The sequence below is a fragment of the Corvus brachyrhynchos genome, unplaced genomic scaffold (assembly GCF_000691975.1).
Source record: "Corvus brachyrhynchos isolate BGI_N302 unplaced genomic scaffold, ASM69197v1 scaffold32, whole genome shotgun sequence".
In the NCBI taxonomy this organism is placed as follows: Eukaryota; Metazoa; Chordata; class Aves; order Passeriformes; family Corvidae; genus Corvus; species Corvus brachyrhynchos.
The window spans coordinates 10,083,978-10,106,512 of record NW_008237919.1 but is presented as its reverse complement, the minus strand read 5'-3'; the positions used below and the strand labels follow the sequence as shown (position 1 = coordinate 10,106,512).

The window sequence follows — 22,535 nt, the reverse complement described above, 5'->3', positions numbered from 1 at the left end:
CCCATCACTTTTTAAGTGCTATACCATGGGCTGGACATATCATAAGCAAATACACAATGATAAGCAAGCGTAGTGACATGACTCTGTATTTTTGCCTCTTATCTCCAAGTTTTAGATGTACACTTACAGTTGTTTGAGGTTTGAACTGACCATACAACAGAATAACTTCTTGCAAGTATGTGACAACATTGTATAGAGGGACTTCAAAGCATAGAATCATAGAATGGTTTGGGTTGGAAGGACCTTTAAAGGTCATCTCATCCAACCCCCAAACACACATGACCTGAGTGCTCCTAAGGTACTAGGGACATCAAAGGAATGACTGGCTGGTGGATGTGAATAAATACCTCTGAGATCTTAGTTTGAAATTACCTGTGCTGGTTTTGACTGGGGTGGAAATAATTTTCTCCATAGCAGCTGTATGGGAATATATTTTGGATTTGTGCTGAAAACTGTGAATAATACAAATCTCTTATTGCTGAGCAATGCTTGCCCAGCATCTGTGCCTTTTCTGCTTCTTGTACTGCTGCACCAGAGTGTGGGCTAGGGATATGCAAGAAGCTGGGAGGGGACACGTCTGGGACAGCTGACCACAACTGACCAAAGGGATTTTCCATACCATATGACATCATGCTCAGTCTGTAAAATCTGGAGGAAGAGGACAAAAGGGGGACACACATTTGAGGCGATGTAGTTTGTCTTTCCAAGTCGCCACTATGCATGAGGGAACCCTGTTTTCCTGGAGATGGCTGAATACCTTCCTGCCCTTCCTTGTTTTGCTTTTTTTGCATAGGCAGCTTTTGTTTTACCTATTAAACTGTCTTTATTTCAATCCACAAATTTCCTCACTTTTGCTGTTCTGATTGTCTCCCTCACTTCACTGGGGAAGAGTGAGTCACATGGGGCTTAGATGCTGACTGGGGTTAAACCACAACCTTACCCTAGCCTTTGATGAGTCGAATTCAGGGGACAGGTATGGGAATGCCTGCCTGCTCCAGGCAATGGGATGTGCTGGCTCGGAGGGGACATGATTGTCTATACTGACCCTGTCCCTCTCCCAGTCTGCACTTAATTGTTTCTGTGAAACTGGGACACAAAGCCTGAATCTCATTCAGGATTTTATGCGCCTACCTTGTGCGCGTGATGAAGACAACTGACTTATCTGCCTTTGGAGACACATCTGGAAGAGGAGTGCAGGGGTTAGAGCAATTGCTCATGAGTAGGAGTGTTCAGCTCAGCAATGTAATTGGAAACCACCCATATTCACTTTTTTTTGAGCTAAGTTAACATCACTGTCTCAGCTTCCTGAACAGTCAGTAGGGAGGGATGAGTGATTCATCCCACCCAGCTTAGACCCATATTTTAGGAAGGAATGAATTGCCCTCTGGCTGGTGAAAACCTTAGATGAGACATCTAAGTTCTAAATGACTAAAGCTTGGTGACACAGATCTCTGCCTAAATGCAGAAAACCTGTTTAATTTGGCTACTCTTTTGACCTTTAACTGAAGAAAAACATGCTAATGTTTCATCAACACCAAACACTTTACTTTTTTATTTACTACTATCCCACTGCTTCCTGGGGTCAGCCTTCCTCAGCTTGTGGGTGTTTGTCTCAGTTGAAAAGATGGTGTGGCTGCTGTAGTTCAGTCCTTTTCACCTCCATAGATTATGAGGGCACCCACTCATTTTACTGATGGTTTCAAAGTGTCTTGAACTGCCCTTGTGCACATGGTGGAGGAGAACAGGCTATCCTAAAGGTCTGCACTGCTGACATTATTGCAGGGTCCTGTCACTGAGGGATTCAGTCCCCTTGGAGCACAGAAGCCTTTGGACTTTTACCGGTGGGAAACAGAGAGAGACACTCACCTAATGTGACTGTAGCCTTACCTCCCTCTGCATCATCTTCCCAGCAGTGTAAAATCACGTCTGTACATCTCAAACACTCATTGCAAAACAGAGGGTCTGGGGCAGGTGCTTTGAATTATATAAATAATAAGTTCTTCAATGAAGGTTGGCTTTTCTCTGCTTAGTTAATACTGGATAGTTTTACTGAAACCCACAACAATGGGTGAAAGGGAAACCTCATGTAAACCAATTTAACACTCCACATACAGTACAGCAGCCTTAGGGAGGGAACTAAAGTGAGGCCAAATTCAAGACCAGATCCAGCTAAGTCCCTCAGGTCCTTGGAACAGGACGATCAGCATCATCTAAAGTGAGGTTCCTACACTGTACCATGCCTGTGAGCTGTCAAAGGCACTTCAGAAGAAGTCCTGATCTTACAAGTAAGGGTATTTCAAAGAAACTCTGTTGTAGAGTGTAATGGAGCTGCTGCGCGACCTGTGATAGTGTGGGGCAGACAGGGAGGGGTTACTTCTGAATAGTTTATTGATCTATTACCTGATTTTTAGTTTTTAGAGTAACTCACAGCTATACTTAAACAAACAACAGAAGTTTACTAAGAGCTGTGTGTTAGCCTCTGAATTTCCATAAAGAAAGAAAGCAAGTTGTGTAAACAGCATGATATCAGCAGCTTTCCATCTCAAACAGCTGATGCAAGCAGGGGCAGCGGTTCCAACATGCTGACACTCTTTGGGATGCCCTCTGCTCTGCTCTGCATATGTGCATGTGGCTGTGTTTGAACACATTTCATATCCAAGCAATTAACCCAACTTCAGAGTCCTGGATGTAGTTTCCATTTAGAAAGACAAATGGAGCTGGGTGTTTCTTGTCTTAAGCCTGCTCTTCATGAAAAGTGCCCTGAGTCTGGTCTCCTGAGGAGAGCAGGAACAGAGCCATACACAGTGCTTTGCTCATAGGTTTAGTCTTTGTAGTCAGCATCTGGGCCAAAAGCATTCTTGCCAAGCTTTCTTCTGGCCATGCTCACAGTGCTATTTGCCCCACTCTGTTTCTCTTTTCTCCACTTCTGTTTTTGTCTTGCTGCTATTTTTTTGGCATATAATTTCCTAAATAAATAAATAAATAAATAAATAAAGTGTCTTTCACAGTTTTTGTGTATGGAGCAGAGGTTGCAACTTTAACTGGTCTTCACTTCCATGAAATAGATCGATTATCCCTAAAACTCATTGCCATAAGCAACTCCAGTAAGATTTCACCCACCTGCCCATCACTGTTTTCTTCCATGCATCTTTCATTTGTGTGCACCATGAACTCTACCTATTTAGCCTCATGATTTGCATGTTTTTGTGTTACCAGAAAAGCCATTACTGACCCACAACCAGTTACTTTCAGGGCTGCCTGTCCTAAGAGTTTATTTAAGGCCTTGAGATTCCCCATAATGTAGAGTTTAGAGAAGTGCAAAGCTAAATCTGTGCACTACAAGCTGATTTTAGTCAAGCTCTCATGAGGAAAAGGCAATAGTAGAGGTCAACCTTTACAGGTCAAGGCTAATTACCAAAAAGAATTGAAATAGCCTTGAAGTTTTTAAGGGAAAGGGGATAGACGGAAGATTATAAATGCTTCCCGTGTCCTATAGGAAATGAAATCTTCCTATCTTCCTTTCTTAAGACTATTTCCTATTGAAATCAAGTCCTATACTATTTAATTGTGTGTATTGGTTAAGAAAGATAGGGACTGTTTTCATTAAAACACATTCACACGTAACCAAACCAAAGTGTTTTGTGTCAAATTCTGATAGGATGGAGACAACTTTCATTCCCAGCACAGATAATTAAGTGCTGATGAAGCAATTTCATTCTAAAGATTTTAATGGAAAACTGTAACTTTTCCCCCTCACCTCTGAATAACGATGCACTGAAACTTATTTACGAAAAAAATGTCCTTATTGGTCTGGATAACATAAGGTTTCTGACATTTAGTCTGGTCCCCTGTGCTGTGCAATTGCTGTGTTGTTGTTGTAAATACAATATAACACTTTGTTGAGTGTGCCAGGGACATAAGCAATGTCTTATGATTTTTAACACTTCAAAAAAAATATATGACATTTTTCAAAGGCTACTTTAAAAAGATATAGGTGCAGTTATGGTCCTGCTGTATAGTTCCACGTACCCAAAACTAAACAGATTCATCTCGTGATTGTAAACTGCTTGCAAAAGTGAGAGTGGGGTTTTTGTAATGGCCACCTCCAACACAAGTTCTATAGCATGAGTTTTTGCCACACAGAGCTTTGTTTAGGGCAACATTCCTTTCTCTCTGCAAAGATGAGATGGGGCTTAACTTATTGACTGGTCAATGGTACCTCTGAGACCTCTGGGGACTGTAACTGGACAGTGAGGTGGATCTCAAAGGTGTTGCTCATAACACAACAGCCATATGTGGGGACACCAAAAGTCTGGATCATGTGGGGAAGTCCAGCGGATGACATTTCCCAGGGTTTGAGTATCATTGATGTTACTGTCTGCTGGCATAAAAATGCCAAACCTAAACCATCCCAAAGTGTGCACATTATGAACCTCTGGCAAAAATAATCTTATTAATGGTGCTCTTGATAGACATTAATTTATCTTGGACCCAAGTGCAGCTGCAGGAGGAGCAATTTCTTGTAACACCCTCTGGCATATCAGGCCTCATAAAACCCCTATCTTAGACTGTGATGTAGCTTCAAAGACAATGCTCTGCTGTTATGCAGGACCAAAGTAACTCCTTCTGTGCATCTGCTGAGCTGATTTGTTTTCAAATGTTGATTTAAATTTCACTTTTTATTATGTGATATTGCTAAAACTATGGTTTTATGGCAAATGTGTTCCAGTGCAGTAAAAATGTGCTTATTTTTCTTCCTCTTCCCTGAACTAAGAACAAAATGCCTTGAGGGACTATATATATTTAATAGATTTTCTGAATTAAAACTCCCTTCAATTAAAATCATAATCTTTGGTGGTCCCACATAGTATTTTGTACCTGACATTCATGTATAAGGTAACGTAATCTTGTTTTTTGATGGGACTTCTGTCTTTGCTAAGTTTCCTCTCTGGCTAATTAATGTTTCTGCCGGCTATTGATTTTTCAGATCCACCCAACTTTCATTTGTTATTTTCTTTCACTGGTTATTTTAATAGCATGCCTTAATGTAGCATATGTTTGGATTCCAGCTCCAGTTTTACCCTAGCCATTATTAACAACGTAAAGCTCCTCCTTTATGGGACAATGCTAATGTTTTTAGCTGTGCTTAATTAGCCCCATCTCAGTAGGGAAGCACTGTTAAGGCTTGTGTCTTATCTGCTAATGTTTCAATTTCCCCTTTTTCTAGCATATAAAAGCTGATTGTAATCCTGTGTGGCAGGTTTGGGGCACAACCATCTGCAGTGTCATTTTAGAGTGTAAACAGGCAGATTGCTTCCCACTTAAGCTGCTACCACAGTGGACTGTTATCTTCAGGGTAATCATAATTACATTCATGTATCTTCGGAGGATGTTAATTACAGGAGGATGCTTTCTTTCTCTTGAATACCAGAACAAGTGCACTGCAAGTTTAGAGCAATAAAGGAGGGGAAAAGCATTAAATCACAGGTGGTAAGGAAATAAGTGAGAAACACCTCCAACAGGCCAAAAGGTTGTTTGAATGGCAAAGGGCAGTAAAAGGTGTGAAGAAGAAAGACATATTAAAATTTACTGACACATGGAGGTGAATCAGTCCCGAGCAGCAGAGCTCATCATTCTAACTGAAGGACACGAGGATGGTTGGAACAGCAACTTGGCTAGAGCAGGACCTGCATGCCAAGGACGTCTGGAAGCAAGGTGGAGTGCATGCTCAGGATGGCTTCACTCCTTTTGCACTTGTGAGTGAGGTGGGGTGGCAAGAGAATCGAGGTTTCCCCATCACTGGCATCTCCTAGCATGGCACAAAGCCCGTGGGTCCTGGAGCCAGGCAGGAGGAGCAATAACCTATATCGACTGTGCTTGTTGTAAAGAGTCCAGACAACAAGGATCACGGGATCATAGAATCACAGAACAGTTTGAGTTGGAAGGGACCTTTAAAAGTCCAACTTCTTGCAATGAGCAGGGACATCTTCAATTTGATCAGGTTGTTCAGAGCTCTGTCAAATCTGACTCTCAGTGTTTCCATATCTGTATTGTTCAGACAATGTATTTAACACACAATGGCACACATTCATTTGACTGAGCAAGTAGGTATAATAAATCACAGAATCATAGAATGGTTCGGGTTGGAAAAGACCTTAAAGATTATCTAATTCTAAGCCCCATGCCATGGGCAGGCACACCTTCCACTACACCAAGTTGCTCAGAGCCCCATCCAACCTGGCCTCAAACACTTCCAGGGACTGAGTATCCACAGCTTCTGGGGACAACCTGTTCAATAAAGTTTCAACTGGTAGTATTTCTGAAAAGAGAAGGCATAAAGCAGTTGGACTTTTGTTTGTGCTAAGGGCTACATGCTTGCCCTGGTTTCGTCCAAGGGCAGGGTTAGTTTTTCTCAGTAGCCATGAGGGTGCAGAGCCTGGAGCCATGTGGTGTGTCTACATTGTTGTTCTACACCACACACATCATCACTGGTGGGTGGAAGTAGGAGATTCTCGCTTCTGAGAAGGAGGGGTTTGCAGTCAGAGTAGAAACAGTTGTACGGAGGGTCCAGCTGCCATTTTGTTAATTGTCTCAGGGTTGCGCTGCATCAGGTCAGTGGGTGAGCAATTCGCATGTAAAACACCCTCTCTTGTACACTTTTGTTATTAATATTGCTGCTTTTACTGTTTTTTTTTTAATCTCATTGCTGTTTCCAGTAAATTGTTCTTAGCTCATAATCTCTGCCTTTTGTGTCTCCCATCAAAAGGGGCTGAGGGAGGGGAGGCAGGAGTGCTGTTCCTAAACCCTGACAATGTTTAAGTACTTCTGTATATTTAAAAATTTATGTAATCCCAAAGATGGTGGGACATTATAAAAGGAAAAATTGAGGGACAAAATTCTACATCCTTGTATGCAGAGGTGCTGGGGTGAAAAACATCTCTTCATTCAGGCTTCAGGTGAAGTGTGAGGCATGACAAATCTGACTCCTCTCATGTGATCGGGGGAACATGTTGTTGCCATTGCTCTGGGTCCTGTTTCTAATGATGACCGGAGCAGATGGTTTGGTTTTGAAAAGAGCTATGGACAATTAAATAGCTGTGCAAGGGACTGGCAGTACCAGGTTTCAGTAGTTCCTCTCCATATTTGTGTGGATGAGATGTGATGGCAGAGGAAAGCAAAACCAGAAACTTAATATGACTCTTGCCATATGCACTCTTGGCTGCTAGAAAAATACAGGCCTTGATCCTGCAGAAGCCAATTAGTTTTATACACACAAGTAGTCTTACTGTGGAATAAAGCATGCAGAAATTTATTGGGAGATGCCCTGAGAAGGGAAGTGGGAGTGAAGCAAGCTGGAGGAATGATTAAGAAGTAGAGGGGAGTTAAGCACAGAGTAGCAGAAGTTCAGCCACTTGGCTGACCCATCAGGTGGGTGGGTTACAGCTGGAGCATCACATCAGATAAAGTAACAGGAAAAGCCAAGTGATGGCAGCCTCAGGGAAGACGACCACCAGGAAGACTGAACATTGGAATGATCTTTTAATACCATGAAGCAGGGTGACAAAAAAGAAGACATATAATGTGATGAATGCAATTACTCACATTTGAGTCAGGACTGAATGGGTGTTGTTACGTAGTGCTTTTTTCGTGATCTTATTTTGGTTATTTTACAAGTAATTGAGGCCAAAGGGAACATGTCAAAGGGAACAAGCTCTTGGGAAGCCAGACGTTGAGAATGGAGAGTTTGCAAATGAGTGAACACAAAGAATGTGTAAACCTACGTATCTCAGGAAATACTAACTGCACAATCCCCTTAGGTGAGAGAGGAATAGTTGCCAATATGAATCAAAGGACATGCACTACAGACTTAACCAGATGATGGAGGTGATTGTCCCACTCTGCTCTGCAGTTGTATGGCTTCACCTCAAGTCCTGTGTGAAGTTTTGGGCACCACAATATAAAAAAGATATAAAGCTATTGTAGAGTGTCCAAAGGAGGGCCATGAGGATGGTGAAGGGCGTTGAGGGGAAGCCGTATGAGGAGCAGCTGAGGTCACTTGTCTTCTTTGGCCTGGAAAGAGAAGACTGAGGGAGACCTCACAGTGGTCTTCAACATCCTCATGAGGGAAAGCAGAGGGGCAAGTACCGATTTCTTCACTCTCATGACCAGGGACATGACTCCAGGAAAGGTCATGAAGCTGAGTCAGGGGAGGTTTAGGTTGGATATCAGGAAAAGGTTCTTCACCCAGAGGGTGGCTGGGCACTGGAACAGGATCCCCAGGGAAGTGGCCACAGCACCAGCCTGACAGAGTTGAAGCCAGACGTTGAGAATGGAGAGTTTGCAAATGAGTGAACACAAAGAATGTGTAAACCTACGTATCTCAGGAAATACTAACTGCACAATCCCCTTAGGTGAGAGAGGAATAGTTGCCAATATGAATCAAAGGACATGCACTACAGACTTAACCAGATGATGGAGGTGATTGTCCCACTCTGCTCTGCAGTTGTATGGCTTCACCTCAAGTCCTGTGTGAAGTTTTGGGCACCACAATATAAAAAAGATATAAAGCTATTGTAGAGTGTCCAAAGGAGGGCCATGAGGATGGTGAAGGGCGTTGAGGGGAAGCCGTATGAGGAGCAGCTGAGGTCACTTGTCTTCTTTGGCCTGGAAAGAGAAGACTGAGGGAGACCTCACAGTGGTCTTCAACATCCTCATGAGGGAAAGCAGAGGGGCAAGTACCGATTTCTTCACTCTCATGACCAGGGACATGACTCCAGGAAAGGTCATGAAGCTGAGTCAGGGGAGGTTTAGGTTGGATATCAGGAAAAGGTTCTTCACCCAGAGGGTGGCTGGGCACTGGAACAGGATCCCCAGGGAAGTGGCCACAGCACCAGCCTGACAGAGTTCAAAAAGCATTTGGACAATGCTCTCAGGCACATAAGTGATTCTTGTGACTGTTCTGTGCAGGGCCAGGAGTTGGACTTTGGTAATCCTAGTGGGTCCTTTCCAACTCAGGATGTTCTATGATTCTATGACTTCAAATCTCACTGTAACAGGCCAAGAGACCATGTAAAGAGCAAATGAAGACAAGCCAGAAGAATCCTGCCTGACTTACCTGTGACAATCTTCAGCATAGCTGAGTTTTAATGCAGTTTCCTGAGCTCTTCAATTCGTGCCCCGGATGGTACCCAGACATATCCCTGTGTCTGCTGCTCTGAGTACCTGCTCTTTCTAGCCTAATGCCTGCATAATGAAAACTCCATGAACTTGGATGCAAACCGCAATTTTGCCTAAAAAGAGAAGGCTTATCATCTTGGTGGACCCACAAGAAGCAGATCTGAAACCAGGCAACAAAACCTGTATCAGCCTGTGCTACTGTGTTCCCCGTCTGGTGGGTAGGATTGCTGGTCCCCAGGGGAACAGTTTAGCCCTTAGCTCGGCACAGCAAGTCCTGGGCCACGAATGGGTGTGTCACCTTTTGGGGAACATCGTAAGATGGGTTGTTCTGCTAGGTGCCCACCCCTGGGGTCCCTAACAGCAAATTAACTTCTCAGGCACATGCCCATGGTCCTGCGACAAAAAAAAAAAGACTACTTGCATGCAAAGATTTTACAAATTTGGTCATTGTGACCAAACTTTATTACCCATTTTATGGAACTGTGACAAAAGTCTAGGAATCAAGCAACATGGGGATCACAGAAGCTATTATGTTTATTGTGCTGAACAGACTGTGATAAACCATTAAAGGAACATTTTCAACAAGCAAGCTATTTGAAGTACAATCATAGACAGCAACTCTACATGAAGAACAAAGCAAAAAGTCAGAAGACACTCAAAAGGAAAAGTAAACTGTAGTTAAACATCTTGAAGCGATTTTTTTTCCTGCAAACACACCTCTCTTGCAGAAATGGTAGAAGAGTTACATGTCCAGTCATAGTTAGCAGTGACCAATGACAGCAAAGAACAGTCGTATAAAATTTATCTCCCACAAAAATAAACTATATATATAAAAAAATTTTATGATGTTCTCACTGACTCAATGGCCACATGCAATTTTTCAGTTTGAAAAAATGAGGTATAGTAGGCCCTAAGAGGTAGTAATGTGTTTTGATTGTACTACAATATATAGAAAATGTAAGATTCAGTTCATCAGAGTAGTAAGTCTCTCAGAGGTTGAAGAGTGACACACACAGAGCCACTATTTCTGTGTCATCCACTAAATACTGTGGTTTTAAAAAATGCAAAAAGCCCCTCAAACCCCAAAAGGGACTTGATAAGGCTTGACTTGATGCCCTTTGAAATCAGCCAGATTCCTATTACTGCCTTCAAGTGACACTGGATTTGGCCTGTTAGAGATACTGTATAGCTAGGATTATTTCGCTTTCACTTGATATTATCATGTCTAGTTGTAATATTCCAATAAGCTCTTTCCCAGCAATTTCCATCACTGAACCCTCTGCAGTCTTTTGTGGAGGTCCATTTTTCTTGACCCTGCCTCTTGGAAGAAGCCAGTAAGTCGTTATCTTTAACTGCATTTGGCTCCATACTAAAGCCATACCAACAGATGCCTTCCTGAGAAACTACCCCTGGCCCAGTTATTAATACAACGGTACAAAGTACTGACTAAGAAAGAGAGGAAGAAGGGAAATAAAACAGAAATAGAGAAAATGAAATTAGAGGGGGGAGAGAGAGAGAGAGAAAGAACTACAAAAGTGAAAGAGGGGAGAATAAAAAACCTCTACATAAGAAGCATTTAAAATAAATCTGGCTGAAACATATTACAAAATCACATTTGTGTAAAATACACGAAAATACTTGTCAAGTATTTTCTTACAATCTACTAATTTTTTTTTTAAAAACACATATTTGTGATTGCATTATGCAAAAGCTGAGCTTGTTGCTTCCCACCTACAAAGCTTCAAGTTTCTTTGAAGGTTTTTTTGTTCATTTTTTAATTTTTAATATGAAAGTAATTTAAAATGTGTTCATTTTCCACAAGTTATTTTACAAAAATAATTTTGAATTAGGGATTAGTTGCAGTCCTAACTGTTTCAAACTTCTCAAAACTAATGCTGAAAGTAACAAGTTCATTCCATTTAAAGTCTGGAGGTAGGTCTTTGTCAATCAATTAGTCCGTTTCTTTAAACAATTCATTTGAGGTACAAACTTGGACAGTAATATTTAAATTTTACAGTTAAATTTTTTCTGTCATGTAGTGTCATTGAAGAAAATTATCCTCACAAACCTATTAGCAATTCAGTACAAAAATATATTCAAGTTAACAGTACATTACACAGAAGTCTAGCAGAGAATAGAATAAGTACATAAAATAAAACCAAACCAAAAAACCCACACAAAAAAAGGGAAAAAATCAAACAAACCAAGTGAAAGAAAAACACATAGTCATGCTGAAACACAAAAAAGACATTGCTTCCTTAACTGCAGAAAATGTCGAAATAGAAATAAGGGGAAAATGCAGATACTCATGATTATCTACCCAGTAAAAAATTCCTGCATTGAATGCGTATAGCAGCATGTATTTATCAGTCTGTTGAGTTATTTGTAAAAATCAGAGGTAGTATTGAATAGTGGGGTAATATTGCATCTGGTGCTGAAAGTGCTGCTTTGAATGAAAAGATGGAGAAATGCCACTGGCACAGAGGTGCTCAGTGAACCATCCTATGTCAAAATACATTGCTTAAAGTACTGCATGAGCTGAGCTGAGGTACATGGTGTTCGTTCTTACATTGTGACTGATGAGTAATGAGGAACGATTCAATTCTTTCAAAATACTAGTATACAGGGCAAGTGGAATTAGTAGAAACTAAGAAAAAATCTGGATTATTTTTGCTTGGAAAAATTTATGATTAATTTCTGGGTACCTTTCTGTATGTTTTAAAACAGTTTTATCGATAAAGACTTACTCATTAATGGCATAAGAGTGGTGTCAGTCATTTTTGTTTCCATAGAAAACGCCTGGCTCTAAGAAAGCCAACTCCCTGGCTTCCTATTATCCAGAAGATAAGGACTGATCATTTTTTTTACTATTGCTTGTGCTGATATGTTTGTATCTGTAACTATACAACGTATCTTTGTCTTTCTTCCCTTTTGCAAAATGAAAGTACCTTTTTCATGTTCTCTTTCTTCTGATTACCAGCTGAATGAAGTGAAAGATCAGCTTTATTTTTTTTTCCTGATATAATAGTAAGTCTTAAAAAAAAAAAATCAAGTACAAGTCTACAAGAAGGTTACAAAAGAAAAAGAGTAGTATCTATCCCCTATCTTTGGTGTTCTAAAACAGGGAATTCACTAAGTAGGGAGTGAGTTGCTGGAAGTGTTGCAAGGCGTAAGTGTTACACACCCAGCCTTTCCTATTTCAATGCCCATGATAATGACTATGTTACAAGTTTCTTGTTTATATGCAGTGCAGTGAATGACATAACCCTGATTTGGAGGTCTTCTTCACCCATTCACCCTTACTTAGCAGCTCAAACAAACTATTAGTAGGTTAGGAAAAAAGAAAACAGTAATTAAAAGTTGCATCATTAATCTGTGTCCCCTTTGTGTTACAGCAGTTTTTCACTAAACCTGGGACTGTGAAGGGATTACAAAGAAGTTGATTAGTCAAATCCTTTTTAAGGTTATGTGATTTTTTTTTTCCCCCAGGCAAAAGTGGAAAGACCATGGCAATAGAAAGTAAGTGGTCAAGGCAGTGTCTTCTCCCTTCAAAAGACCCAACTGCTGATGAGGTAGAAATTGCATGGTGTGATCTCCTAGTCTTCCTCTGCAGACTCTTGTGAGGACGTTTCTTCAGTCTCTTCCTAGAATACACAAATAGGAATAATAAATAGGAATAATAAATACTCTGGTGACCATGCATCTTAGGCTGCCACTTCAGTCATCTCTCATGCAGCTGACAATTACCTCTTGAGCTAACAAAATGCCCTTTAACAGCTCCTGTGATATCTAAAGAAGCCACCATGGGGAGGAAGGGAAGGTACCCTGCTCTCTGAGCCCCCCACCTTGCCTTGCCAGGTTTTTCTTCTACTCCAGGAGATGTCCAGAAAAAGTATTCTGTGCCATGCTTTGTCATGGGCCTCTTACGGCCAGCAGACATGGGCAGCTAGAAAAGGGAAAGCATTTTGAGCACATATCCAATTTAAGCAGTTACTCTGGGAAGCCTTATCCTCCTCATTGTCCCTACTGCTGCTTTATATCTGCCTTCAGCAAGCCTGACCAAATGTGATGTTCTTATGCTGCTTTTTTAACAAATGTGCAGTACCTTTCAGGACATGGGTGGTGAACTGGGAGCAACTAACATTTCTAATAAAAGGGGCTGCCAGTGTAAAGTTGGTTTTTATCAAACACTGCACATCATCACCTAAAACGGCATGTGAAAAAGATCTAGGAAGAAGAGGAATTTACCCCCTCAGCCAAGTGAGACCTTTGAAGAATGACCAGCTTAAAACTGCTTATAACAGTCTTCATACTTTAATAGATTTGATTTTCCACATGGCTTCATTTTGTCTGGATGGCTAACTGACACAATTTATAACTCTCTTCCTTTCCCAGGCCACTACAGTACACCATTCAGCAAAGCTTGCCTTAAAGCTTGCCTGCCTTATACGACCACACTTCCATTCATTAGTGTTTGAAACACCTCAGCTGTGAAGGGCTCCTAAATGCTACCATGTGTGACACTGCTGCGGAGGAGCAGCATCAAGGAAAAACACAGCGCTTTAATCATAGGCCACTGCTCACTGCAATCCCCTTTCAAAAGGGTTCGACCTCCCCCTGCACCTCCCTGCAAGAAAAGGCTGAAAAAAGCTGTAAATCCAGGGAATAAACATAACTATAAATGAATGGATGACAGCTTAAAAAATATAACCGTAGCTGCATCAATCCATGAGATTTCACACTGGTTTTGTTTAGTCTGCTTTGGGTTATGTGGGAAAAGTGAAAAGCATGAAGGAAATGCTCCCCCCTCTTCCTTCATGCCCCCACCCCTGCTAAAGCTTGGGCCTCAGATATTTAGGCCAGTAGGTTTATACCTCTTGACAAGGAAACAGGCCATGACCCTGGGGTACTCTCTTGAGCACCAGGCACAAAGAAAGATGTAGCATGATCAAAGCCATGGACAGAGGAGAGAGAGCAAAATCACGTCAGCTACCCTCTGACCTTGGCTTTTCAATTCTTAAATTCCAGATTACGCTCATCTATCATACAGATGAATTTTTTTTCCTCACAACAACTACTATCCTCTTGTAGCTGGGTTATATTTGCAGTGCTGCAACAGAAATGATTCTCAACTCATGAAATGATCAAGCAAATTCTACTCTGTCTCTGGTGGCACTGGGGAATCTGAGCTCACACTCCATCGAATCCCATTAATGCATAATGCTTTTTTCCTGCTTATCTTCTGTGCAGAACGGGACTGTTACAACATTTCAGTCAAGAAGAAAAATGGTATTTTCAGGCACCTACCGGAGGGCTGCCTGTGGAGAGACACTGCAAAATATGTTGGTTTGAGCCTTGGTAATTCAGAACTCAGGATGACTGCGGCAAACCCCGGCTTTGCCTCCAAGCCAAGTATTTCAGTTAAAAAATTACGACTGTGGGTTCTGTGCTCTTAACATAATTCAGGTAGACGTGTTTTGGTATTTGATGATGATCACATGCTTAATTTCTTACAGCACTGTGGTCAGCCCTGAGCCTCTGATTATCGTTTCCTGGAAGACGGCAGCACATGTGTGGGTGCGGAGAGGCAGCTCTCTTTGTTTTATGCTTGGCTTGTCAGGACACTACTGAAACCTGATGAACTCATTTTCCATGAAGGTAGACTTCCGATCACAGAGTAAGAAGGATGGGGGAGAGGCAAAGTATGTGAAAGGACATACTTCAAAGCTCAGCCAGGGTGGCCACAAGAGAGCTTTTTTCAGTTAAAAAGTTGTCCACTAGTGATTTTTACTGTGAATCTCACAGTATTTTTTTTTCCTAGTAACTCTTGCTGTAGTGACCAAGAAAATTAATGAGAAGATCTTCCTTCATGCATATCTGTAAGTTTGTGTAATGAAGGAAGTTTCTCTCACCTCCACATGTATGTGCAAATATGTGTACCTGCAGTACCTGGAAGGATGAGAAACTAAAAATCAAGCTAACACCCCCAAATATGTAGATAATAAACTAATTATTAAAAATACTTGAGACTGACAGACTTAAAATTCACATCAGTGTTGGGAAATACTTTTTTTATGAATAAAAGTTTTTCAAAGGGATCAGATTGTTGTTCATTCCTTGCAAAAGCCTAAGATTGCTCAGTTACAGATGAGTGGTTCTAAGCCAACCTATCCTGTAAGTTTCTTGTCAAGACACAGATGGAGACATGATTGCTGCTCTGAAGGGCTTACAATTCAAACAAAGGGATAGTACAAGTCAGACATATATGCATGGAGGGACCCAAAGGAAGAAATGAGTAGAGGTTCTGAAAGATAAAATACAGATGTATAATGCAGGAACAGAGAGGGAACTTTTTCACTTGTGAAAAACTGGTTGCAAATATCAGAAGGTTGTGCAGCTGTGATCCTCAACACAACCTCTGTCTCTACAGCATCCCCCCACCCCACACTTTCTAAAAGATGGAGGGTAGGGCAGGCATTTTGAAAACTGTGTAACCTTTAGAAGTTGAAAACTGGCTATATGCTGAGACATTTCAGCCAGGGATTCACTGAAGTGCATTGCTTGGCATTGTCAGGGCACTGGACACCTCAGGGGAAGGATGCTTACCAGTAGAAAGCACCCTCCAATCACTTGCAAGTCCTCACAGACCTGCCAAGGTCGATGGCATAGCCATGTATCATATTCTCTGAGTCAAAAGTTGAAGGAGGAACTGGGGCTGGAATTAAATACTTTGTAAGTCCAGATGTGCTTCCAATAAAGTTGAAGAGAAGGGAAAAAATTAAGAAGGAAAGCATGGTCATTAGAGCAGACATTAGAAATCCAAGTCACTCAGAGTGTGATAGCCATGCAAAACATAAATTCAGCAACACCATCATAGGATGCACTCAGCCAAGAAGCAAAAGTTTCAGGTTACATGGCAGCTTTAATTCAGGTTGTTCTCACTTTCTAGGTACATTCACTGGAGTTGTGAAGGCAGAATGGTGACATGTGTTAATTGACCATAAATGTGCACTGACAATGCACAGTTTTGCCTTGAATGGCTACTCCCCAGGTTATTTGTCTTCTGCTGCAGCAAACTAGTGGAGAGGCTGGGCCAGCAGACTGCAAAGACAAACCTGAGAAAGCGTCAAACCAGGCTGGATCTGGCTAACAGGGAAGCCACAGCCCTGAAGAGCGCAGGGTGAATAGGACAAACACTCGAACGACAGGGTGAGTACTCATATGCATAGCTCAGGCTTTAGTCTTGCTGCTAAGACAATATTCCAGGTGACTCTCCATGAATCCATGTGTACATCCCCATACATGTATCCTTGTGGACTGATTGGCACAGGGACATGCTGCAGATGCAGTTTTGCTTGGCACATGATGCCCTTGGTCCCATTCATGGGTCCCATGTATGGGTATGCTTATCCTGAGCTGCTGCAGGACACAGCATGATATTGCATGACAAACACAGCACACTGAGCTGTTTCCACCCTGAACTGCTGTAACTGCCCTGACAGGTGCAGAGTGATGGGAGCTGCTGTCTCCCAGAACAGAGCTGCAAGGCGGCTTTCTCCAAAGCTCCTGTGTACACAGATGCTTAACAGGTCTTTTCTTGAGGGGCATTACTGGTGAGGGGCATCACTGGCAAGGGGCTGGCAGATGTGGACACTAGCCTGGACCCTCATCTCTCACCAAGGTTGGCTTCCAGCAGCAGAGAAAGGACAAATATTTTGCAATGACTCACAGCAGGTATCTGCCCTCAGAAGGGCAACTCTGCAGGGGATTGGTACCACAGTTTTTAGCCCCGTTTTAGCAGTGGTGAAGGTAACAAGAAAGGAACAGGAAGCAGGACAGCAGGTTTCAGTTAGAAGTGCCATCTGCAGCATGTTTATTCGGGCTGGCCAACACAGAATTTTAAAATATGACAACCGTGGTGGGATCTGGTTGCCTGAAGATAGCACCTGAGGCTGTTTTAGATGCCCTGGATATCTCATCTGGTAAGATAAGTCAGAAAGGTCTCCTTTATCATGCCCTCCTTCTCTGTGTGGATGCCTGTGACCCCCGGGAACACCCAATGGGCACAGAACAATTGTGTTGAGATGTGGACCCATGAACCCTCTCCAGAACTACGAAGTTGAATCTCTGCTTTGGAAGTCTTGCAGCTGTGGAAAAACAAACTGGTTTATACTGCAGGAATATGTGAAGTGGTAACCACTAGCACGGGCACCTTATAGGGGTGCATCAGGAAGAGTGTGGCCAGCAGGCTGAGGGAGGTGATCCTCCCCCTCTACTCGGCCCTAGTGAGGCCACATCTGAAGTGCTGTGTCCAGTTCTGGGCTCCTCAGTAGAAGAAAGAGAAGAAGTTACTGGAGAGGGTCCAGCGGAGGGCAGCAAAGATGATTGAGGGGCTGGAGCATCTCTCTTACGAGGAGAGGCTGAGGGAGCTGGGCCTGTTTAGTCTGGAGAAGACTGAGAGGGGATCTCATTACTGCACATAAGTATCTCAAAGGCGGGTGTCAAGACAATGGTGCCAGGCTCTTTTCAGTGCTGCCCAGCAACAGGATGAGGAGCAGCGGCCATAAACTAAACCACAGTAAGCTTCCCCTCAACCCGAGGAAGAACTACTTCACACGGAGGGTGGCAGAGCCCTGGAACAGACTGCCCATGGAGGTCATGGAGTCTCCCTCTCTGGAGACATTGCAAATCCACCTGGTTCCTGTGTCGCCTGCTCTAGGTGACCCTGTCTTGGCAGGGCAGTTGGACTGGATGATCTCCAGAGCTCCCTTCCAACCCAAATGATTCTGTGATTCATTGCTAAACCTCAGAGGTGGTACCATGCAGAATGGAGCTGTGCCATAAATGATTGTATTTAAACTTCAGCGTCTTTTCAGATCAAAGTCACCCCCTTACCTCAAGAGACTTCTTTCCCACTACATCCTGTGCTGGTGAAATGTAAGTCTACCTGCTGCCCAAGACCTCTGTTTGGTGACCCACACTTGTTAGGTGCAGGCTATTTTTTCTGGAATTACAAGCAGCCAGTAGCATCCTAGTAGCCTGAAGAATAGACATACTTAGTTTGGTCTTTGTACGTCCTCTGCATTTTTTTTTGGTGGACCCCCACAAACTGATAACAACAAAACCTGATGGTGAGACAATTGTTGGTGTCTGAGAAGAGCATTCTCCCACCTGCAGAAGAGTAACTGTGGTATTTTTGTAAAAATGTTTCTTCTGTTCTAATACCCTAGGCAAAACTTCAAGGTTAAATGTCTTTGCCCCATGAAACTCACTGGCAGGTCAACTGGCAATTCAGTTTTTTCACCTTCTGCTCATGAATTTCTGAACAGCAGACTTAAAAACTAAAACCCATTTTGTGAAATAAACTGCAGGATCACAGTAATGCTGCATATGGAGCCTCTGAATTTGTTAGAGCTTTTATTTTATAATGAAGTATTAGCTATTGGCACAGATTTTGCTGGCTGCTTTCTAAGCCCAAGAGGGTATGCTTGAATAGATATGTCAAAAAGAACTGCTGACAAGAGCAGCTTGCAAACTGTGGGCCATTGTCTGCTGTTAACATGTCTGAAATCCCCTGGCATGCAAGCTAATATTTTCAGGAGTCCCTGAAATATAGGGATAGGAATAGATGGCTTCTAGAGCGGATGCCAGGGCCCAGACTCTGCCCAGCTGAGACAGTGCCATCCCAACTGCTCCACAGCCGACACACCAAAGTGCTTTAGAAATTCTTACAGCACTAACAGGCACTCAGAGCAGGTTTGCTCTGCGTGAAGCTTAGGGCGGGACCTGCTGCTTTGAGCTCTGCACTCTCTGCAGAGCGCACTAGTGAGCTCAGTGACAGGTGTCACTCAGCAGTAAGGCAAAATTTAACTCCAGAAGATGGATTCAGAACTCAAATTGTTGCAGGTATACTTCACATGTCACAGTGAAAGGATTTATTAGGGCAGAAGAGATCACTGTGACCATATACAGAAAAGGCCATACAACCCTTCTTACTGCTGGACTAAAAAATAATTTTAAGGAATTATTTCAGTACAGAAACGCTGTATCTAAACACATATAAATCAGCCAGACCACAAGCAAGCAATTTCTGTGCACTGCAGCTGTCAGCATGCTAGAAGGAGCACAAATCCTTTAGCTTGGTGCCTAAAAGGACAGTGAAAAGCTGCCTACAGAGCAGTTCTGAGACCCCCTGCCTTCTCTCAGCACTGCTTCTGCAATCATAGACTAAGTCATGAGACAGCCCTGGGAGTAGTGAGCAGGTAGGTCCCCCCCAAGGAAGTAAAACTTTCAGTACTTAAATGACATTAAATATAAACAAAGAGACAAATAGAGAGATGGCAGCAGATGGGGCAGTTTTGGGTGGAGATGTAGGGACTGGAAGTCAATATTCTTGCTTTAAATGTGTAACTTCTTACTGACCTAGCCTCTAATACCCCACTTCATTATGTAAAGATGTTGGTCTTCAAAAGACCACAGATTTGGCCATAGCATGATGGCATAGCAATATTTAGATACCAGCAAGCAGCCTTGCTGAGCTGCTGCTTAACTTTCCCAATGCCCAAGTGCTTGCTGGTGGGCACGTGCAGAGCTGCCTAATGCTCTTGGGAGCAGTCTAAGGGCTATAAAGTATCTTAAAGATTACTTTGACTTAGTGATGTCATCAAAGTTTTCACACTCAGGAAGGCAATGTGTAACAGACAGCAAAAATAAGACTTATCTTTGAGTGTGCATATATGCAATAGCACTGGATTGGAAATTCACATGTGGACTTGTTTTGAAATCCCCTTGCTCTCTGATTTGAAGCAGACATTTCAAGCTGGGTTTTCTACCTTCTAGGAAGAAAGCTCCCCGCTAAACTTCTGTCTATGGAAGATGCATCTTTCTTCTGTTAAAGTCACTCCACTTTTACATAAATAATTATTCTGTGAAAGACAGAAAGGGAGCAGAGAAAATAAAGCAAAAATCTATGCTCTCCTGCAGGTCACCAGCCTGTGGTTTTTTAGCTGCATAGTTAGTAAGCGAATTAAGTGTGTCCTCTCCTTTAACTGCTGGAATAGCACTGCTTCACCAGCAAAAAGGCTGCTCATGGGGATTACTGGATAATACACATCCCCAGCTGTTGGAGGAAGCGAACTAGCTGAGGCAGCCAGAGTGAAGTTGCTGGGGCTGTGCTGGGACTCAGCTGGTAGAGGTCTGTGAGAGTTAACCATCCTTACACACACAGAAACCACTTCTACAGATCCCCTTCCTCTGCTGGAGAAAGTGTCTCGCCAGGCTTGGCCAAGTTTTGGTCCTTAAGCAACAGGTTCAGATAACTGGAGGGGACCAAGACATTGCCTAGGGGGATTCCCACAGGACAGGACAGGATATTCCTCTTTAAGTTAGAATAGCTTACTTAAAATATAGATTCAAGTCTATTCTTCCTGTTAGATTAAGGGGGAATCAAAAACTTTTGTCTATCTCTTAGCTTATCTCCCACTAGGAGAACTGTTTGATATAATGGAGTGATAATGAGTCTCTCTGGTGACTTCGAGAGAAAGGGCTTATCTGACACAGGAGTTTTAAATCCAGGAGGGCTCACACTGAGAACTTCCAGAAACAGGAATTAGGCTGACTGACATTTAGTTAACCTAAAAAGTACCTGCCTTAGGTTCTGCCTCTCAATTTCTCTTACAGATGGTCTTGAACGAACCTCAGCTCTAGGTGCCCAAGTTTGCCATGGATTTTAAAGCAGGCCTGAAATTAACTCAACAATGAGGTTTCTGCAAGGCAGTAAGTTGCTCAGTGCCAAAGCCTGTGTGGCTGAAGCCTTTTGAAATTGAGACTCAGCTGCCTAAGTTACGTCAGGCCAGATTTCTTAAAACGCGTTTTGGCATCTGAGTACAGCAAGTGCGTTTTTGACCTCAGCAGGTCAAAACACTTTGAAAAAATCTGTTCCCCATGTATTAAAAGGAGACTGAAAATCTTCAGCAAAATCTCAGTACTGGTCAGAAGAATTTTGCAGGAAACACCATTTAAAGTCTGCAAAGCACAGCCCTAAAATGAAAATGGTGCTTGAAGCAATTGCGGGTGCTATGCAACACTGACAGAGATGTATTTTGTCTTGGAGAGCTTCAACCCTACAATATGTAAACATTTCTGGTGGGAAGGAAATAAAATATTAAGAAAAAGAAGGCAGTGGTGCTGCTAGAAACATATACAACTGAGCTGGACTGACCCCAACTTCGAGAAGCTGCTCTTACAAACCTCTTGTGGAGGCTGTAAACTGGAGGAGTGGTAAACTGCTCTGCATTCACAGCCAGAATCCAGACTGGAGCATAAGGCAAGCAGAGGTTCTAATAATAGTCTCTAATCACTAATATGTATGTCCACAATGAGATGAACGAGCAAAAGAAGGTGGATGCCAACCTTAAAAATCCCTAGACTTGCCTAGTTCACTGAAATGCTGTGGGTGACTGTGTTAGCTCTGCTTTCTTGTGGCAATGGAGATGGAAAAGCCCAAAAGGATACTGGACCCCACACAGGTAAACCTGAGCGAGTCTGCCTTCCCCCTGAGCCCTTGAAGTACTTGAAATAGCACCAGTTTCTCTGCATATTTTATGCTGAATGGCAGAGGAAGGACTACAGCAACCGTCTCCCAGAACAGGGTAGGGAAACACTACCGAGGCTTTGAAATGGAGGTCAAACCCACATCATTTACCTTTTGCTCCTCCCTCCCACCCCCAAATTTAGAACATGAAAAGGAATATAAAGTAAGGCCTGTTAGATTTCTATTCTCCTATTTTCCCTCCCCCTAAAAACGACCACTTGTTACAGACAGGAAGCAACTGCCAAAAGTTGTTCACCTTCAATCCTTTATCACTTAAAAAAGCATTGCAGCTCTGACCACAAAGCCACTAGCAAGAGTAGTTTGGGAAGAGCTATCTATCTACAATGATAAATAATAAAATAAAACATCTTCCCCTTTGAATCCCAGCTGAGAGATTTTGCCAAGTGATCAAACTTGTCTGAACCTCGGAGCAGCAGCTTTGAAGTAATAAGAAAGAGATTGAAAACTTGCAGCCAAGAGCCGCACACACCTCATTAGGGTCCAGCCATGCGGGGAGGCCAAGCGGCAGCCGCTGGGCCCAGCCCCCCGTACCCGCTGGAAAGGGGCTGTGGGAGGGGGAGATAAAAGCGCCTTTCACAGTGGAAGCGCACTGGTGACATTTTTACGAGCACCAGCCCCGAGGCTGAGCGGCCCTTGCCACGCTGCCGGCCGCCGGTGCAGCCTCAGCAGGACAGGGCGCGGGGGCTCTGCCGCCGCCATTCTTCTTCCTCCGCGCTCTGCCCTGGTTTTTCTCCTCCCTTGTTTT

At 42.8% G+C, this 22,535-nt stretch overlaps 1 protein-coding gene across 2 annotated transcripts in view; it reads right to left on the bottom strand.

Annotated features, from left to right (window-relative positions):
- Positions 1–22,535, bottom strand: part of HMGA2 (high mobility group AT-hook 2) — a 129,968-nt gene that overhangs the window by 5,171 nt on the left and 102,262 nt on the right. Inside the window, exon 5 of one of the 2 annotated variants that reach the window (XM_008632795.2) lies at positions 9,608–12,821. The exons of the other annotated variant lie outside the window; for it this stretch is intronic. Within the exon in view, the coding sequence (XP_008631017.1) occupies positions 12,774–12,821 (48 nt within the window). The 3' untranslated portion in view covers positions 9,608–12,773. Of the gene's footprint in view, positions 1–9,607; positions 12,822–22,535 lie in introns of those variants that run through there. 2 annotated transcript variants of the gene reach the window in all.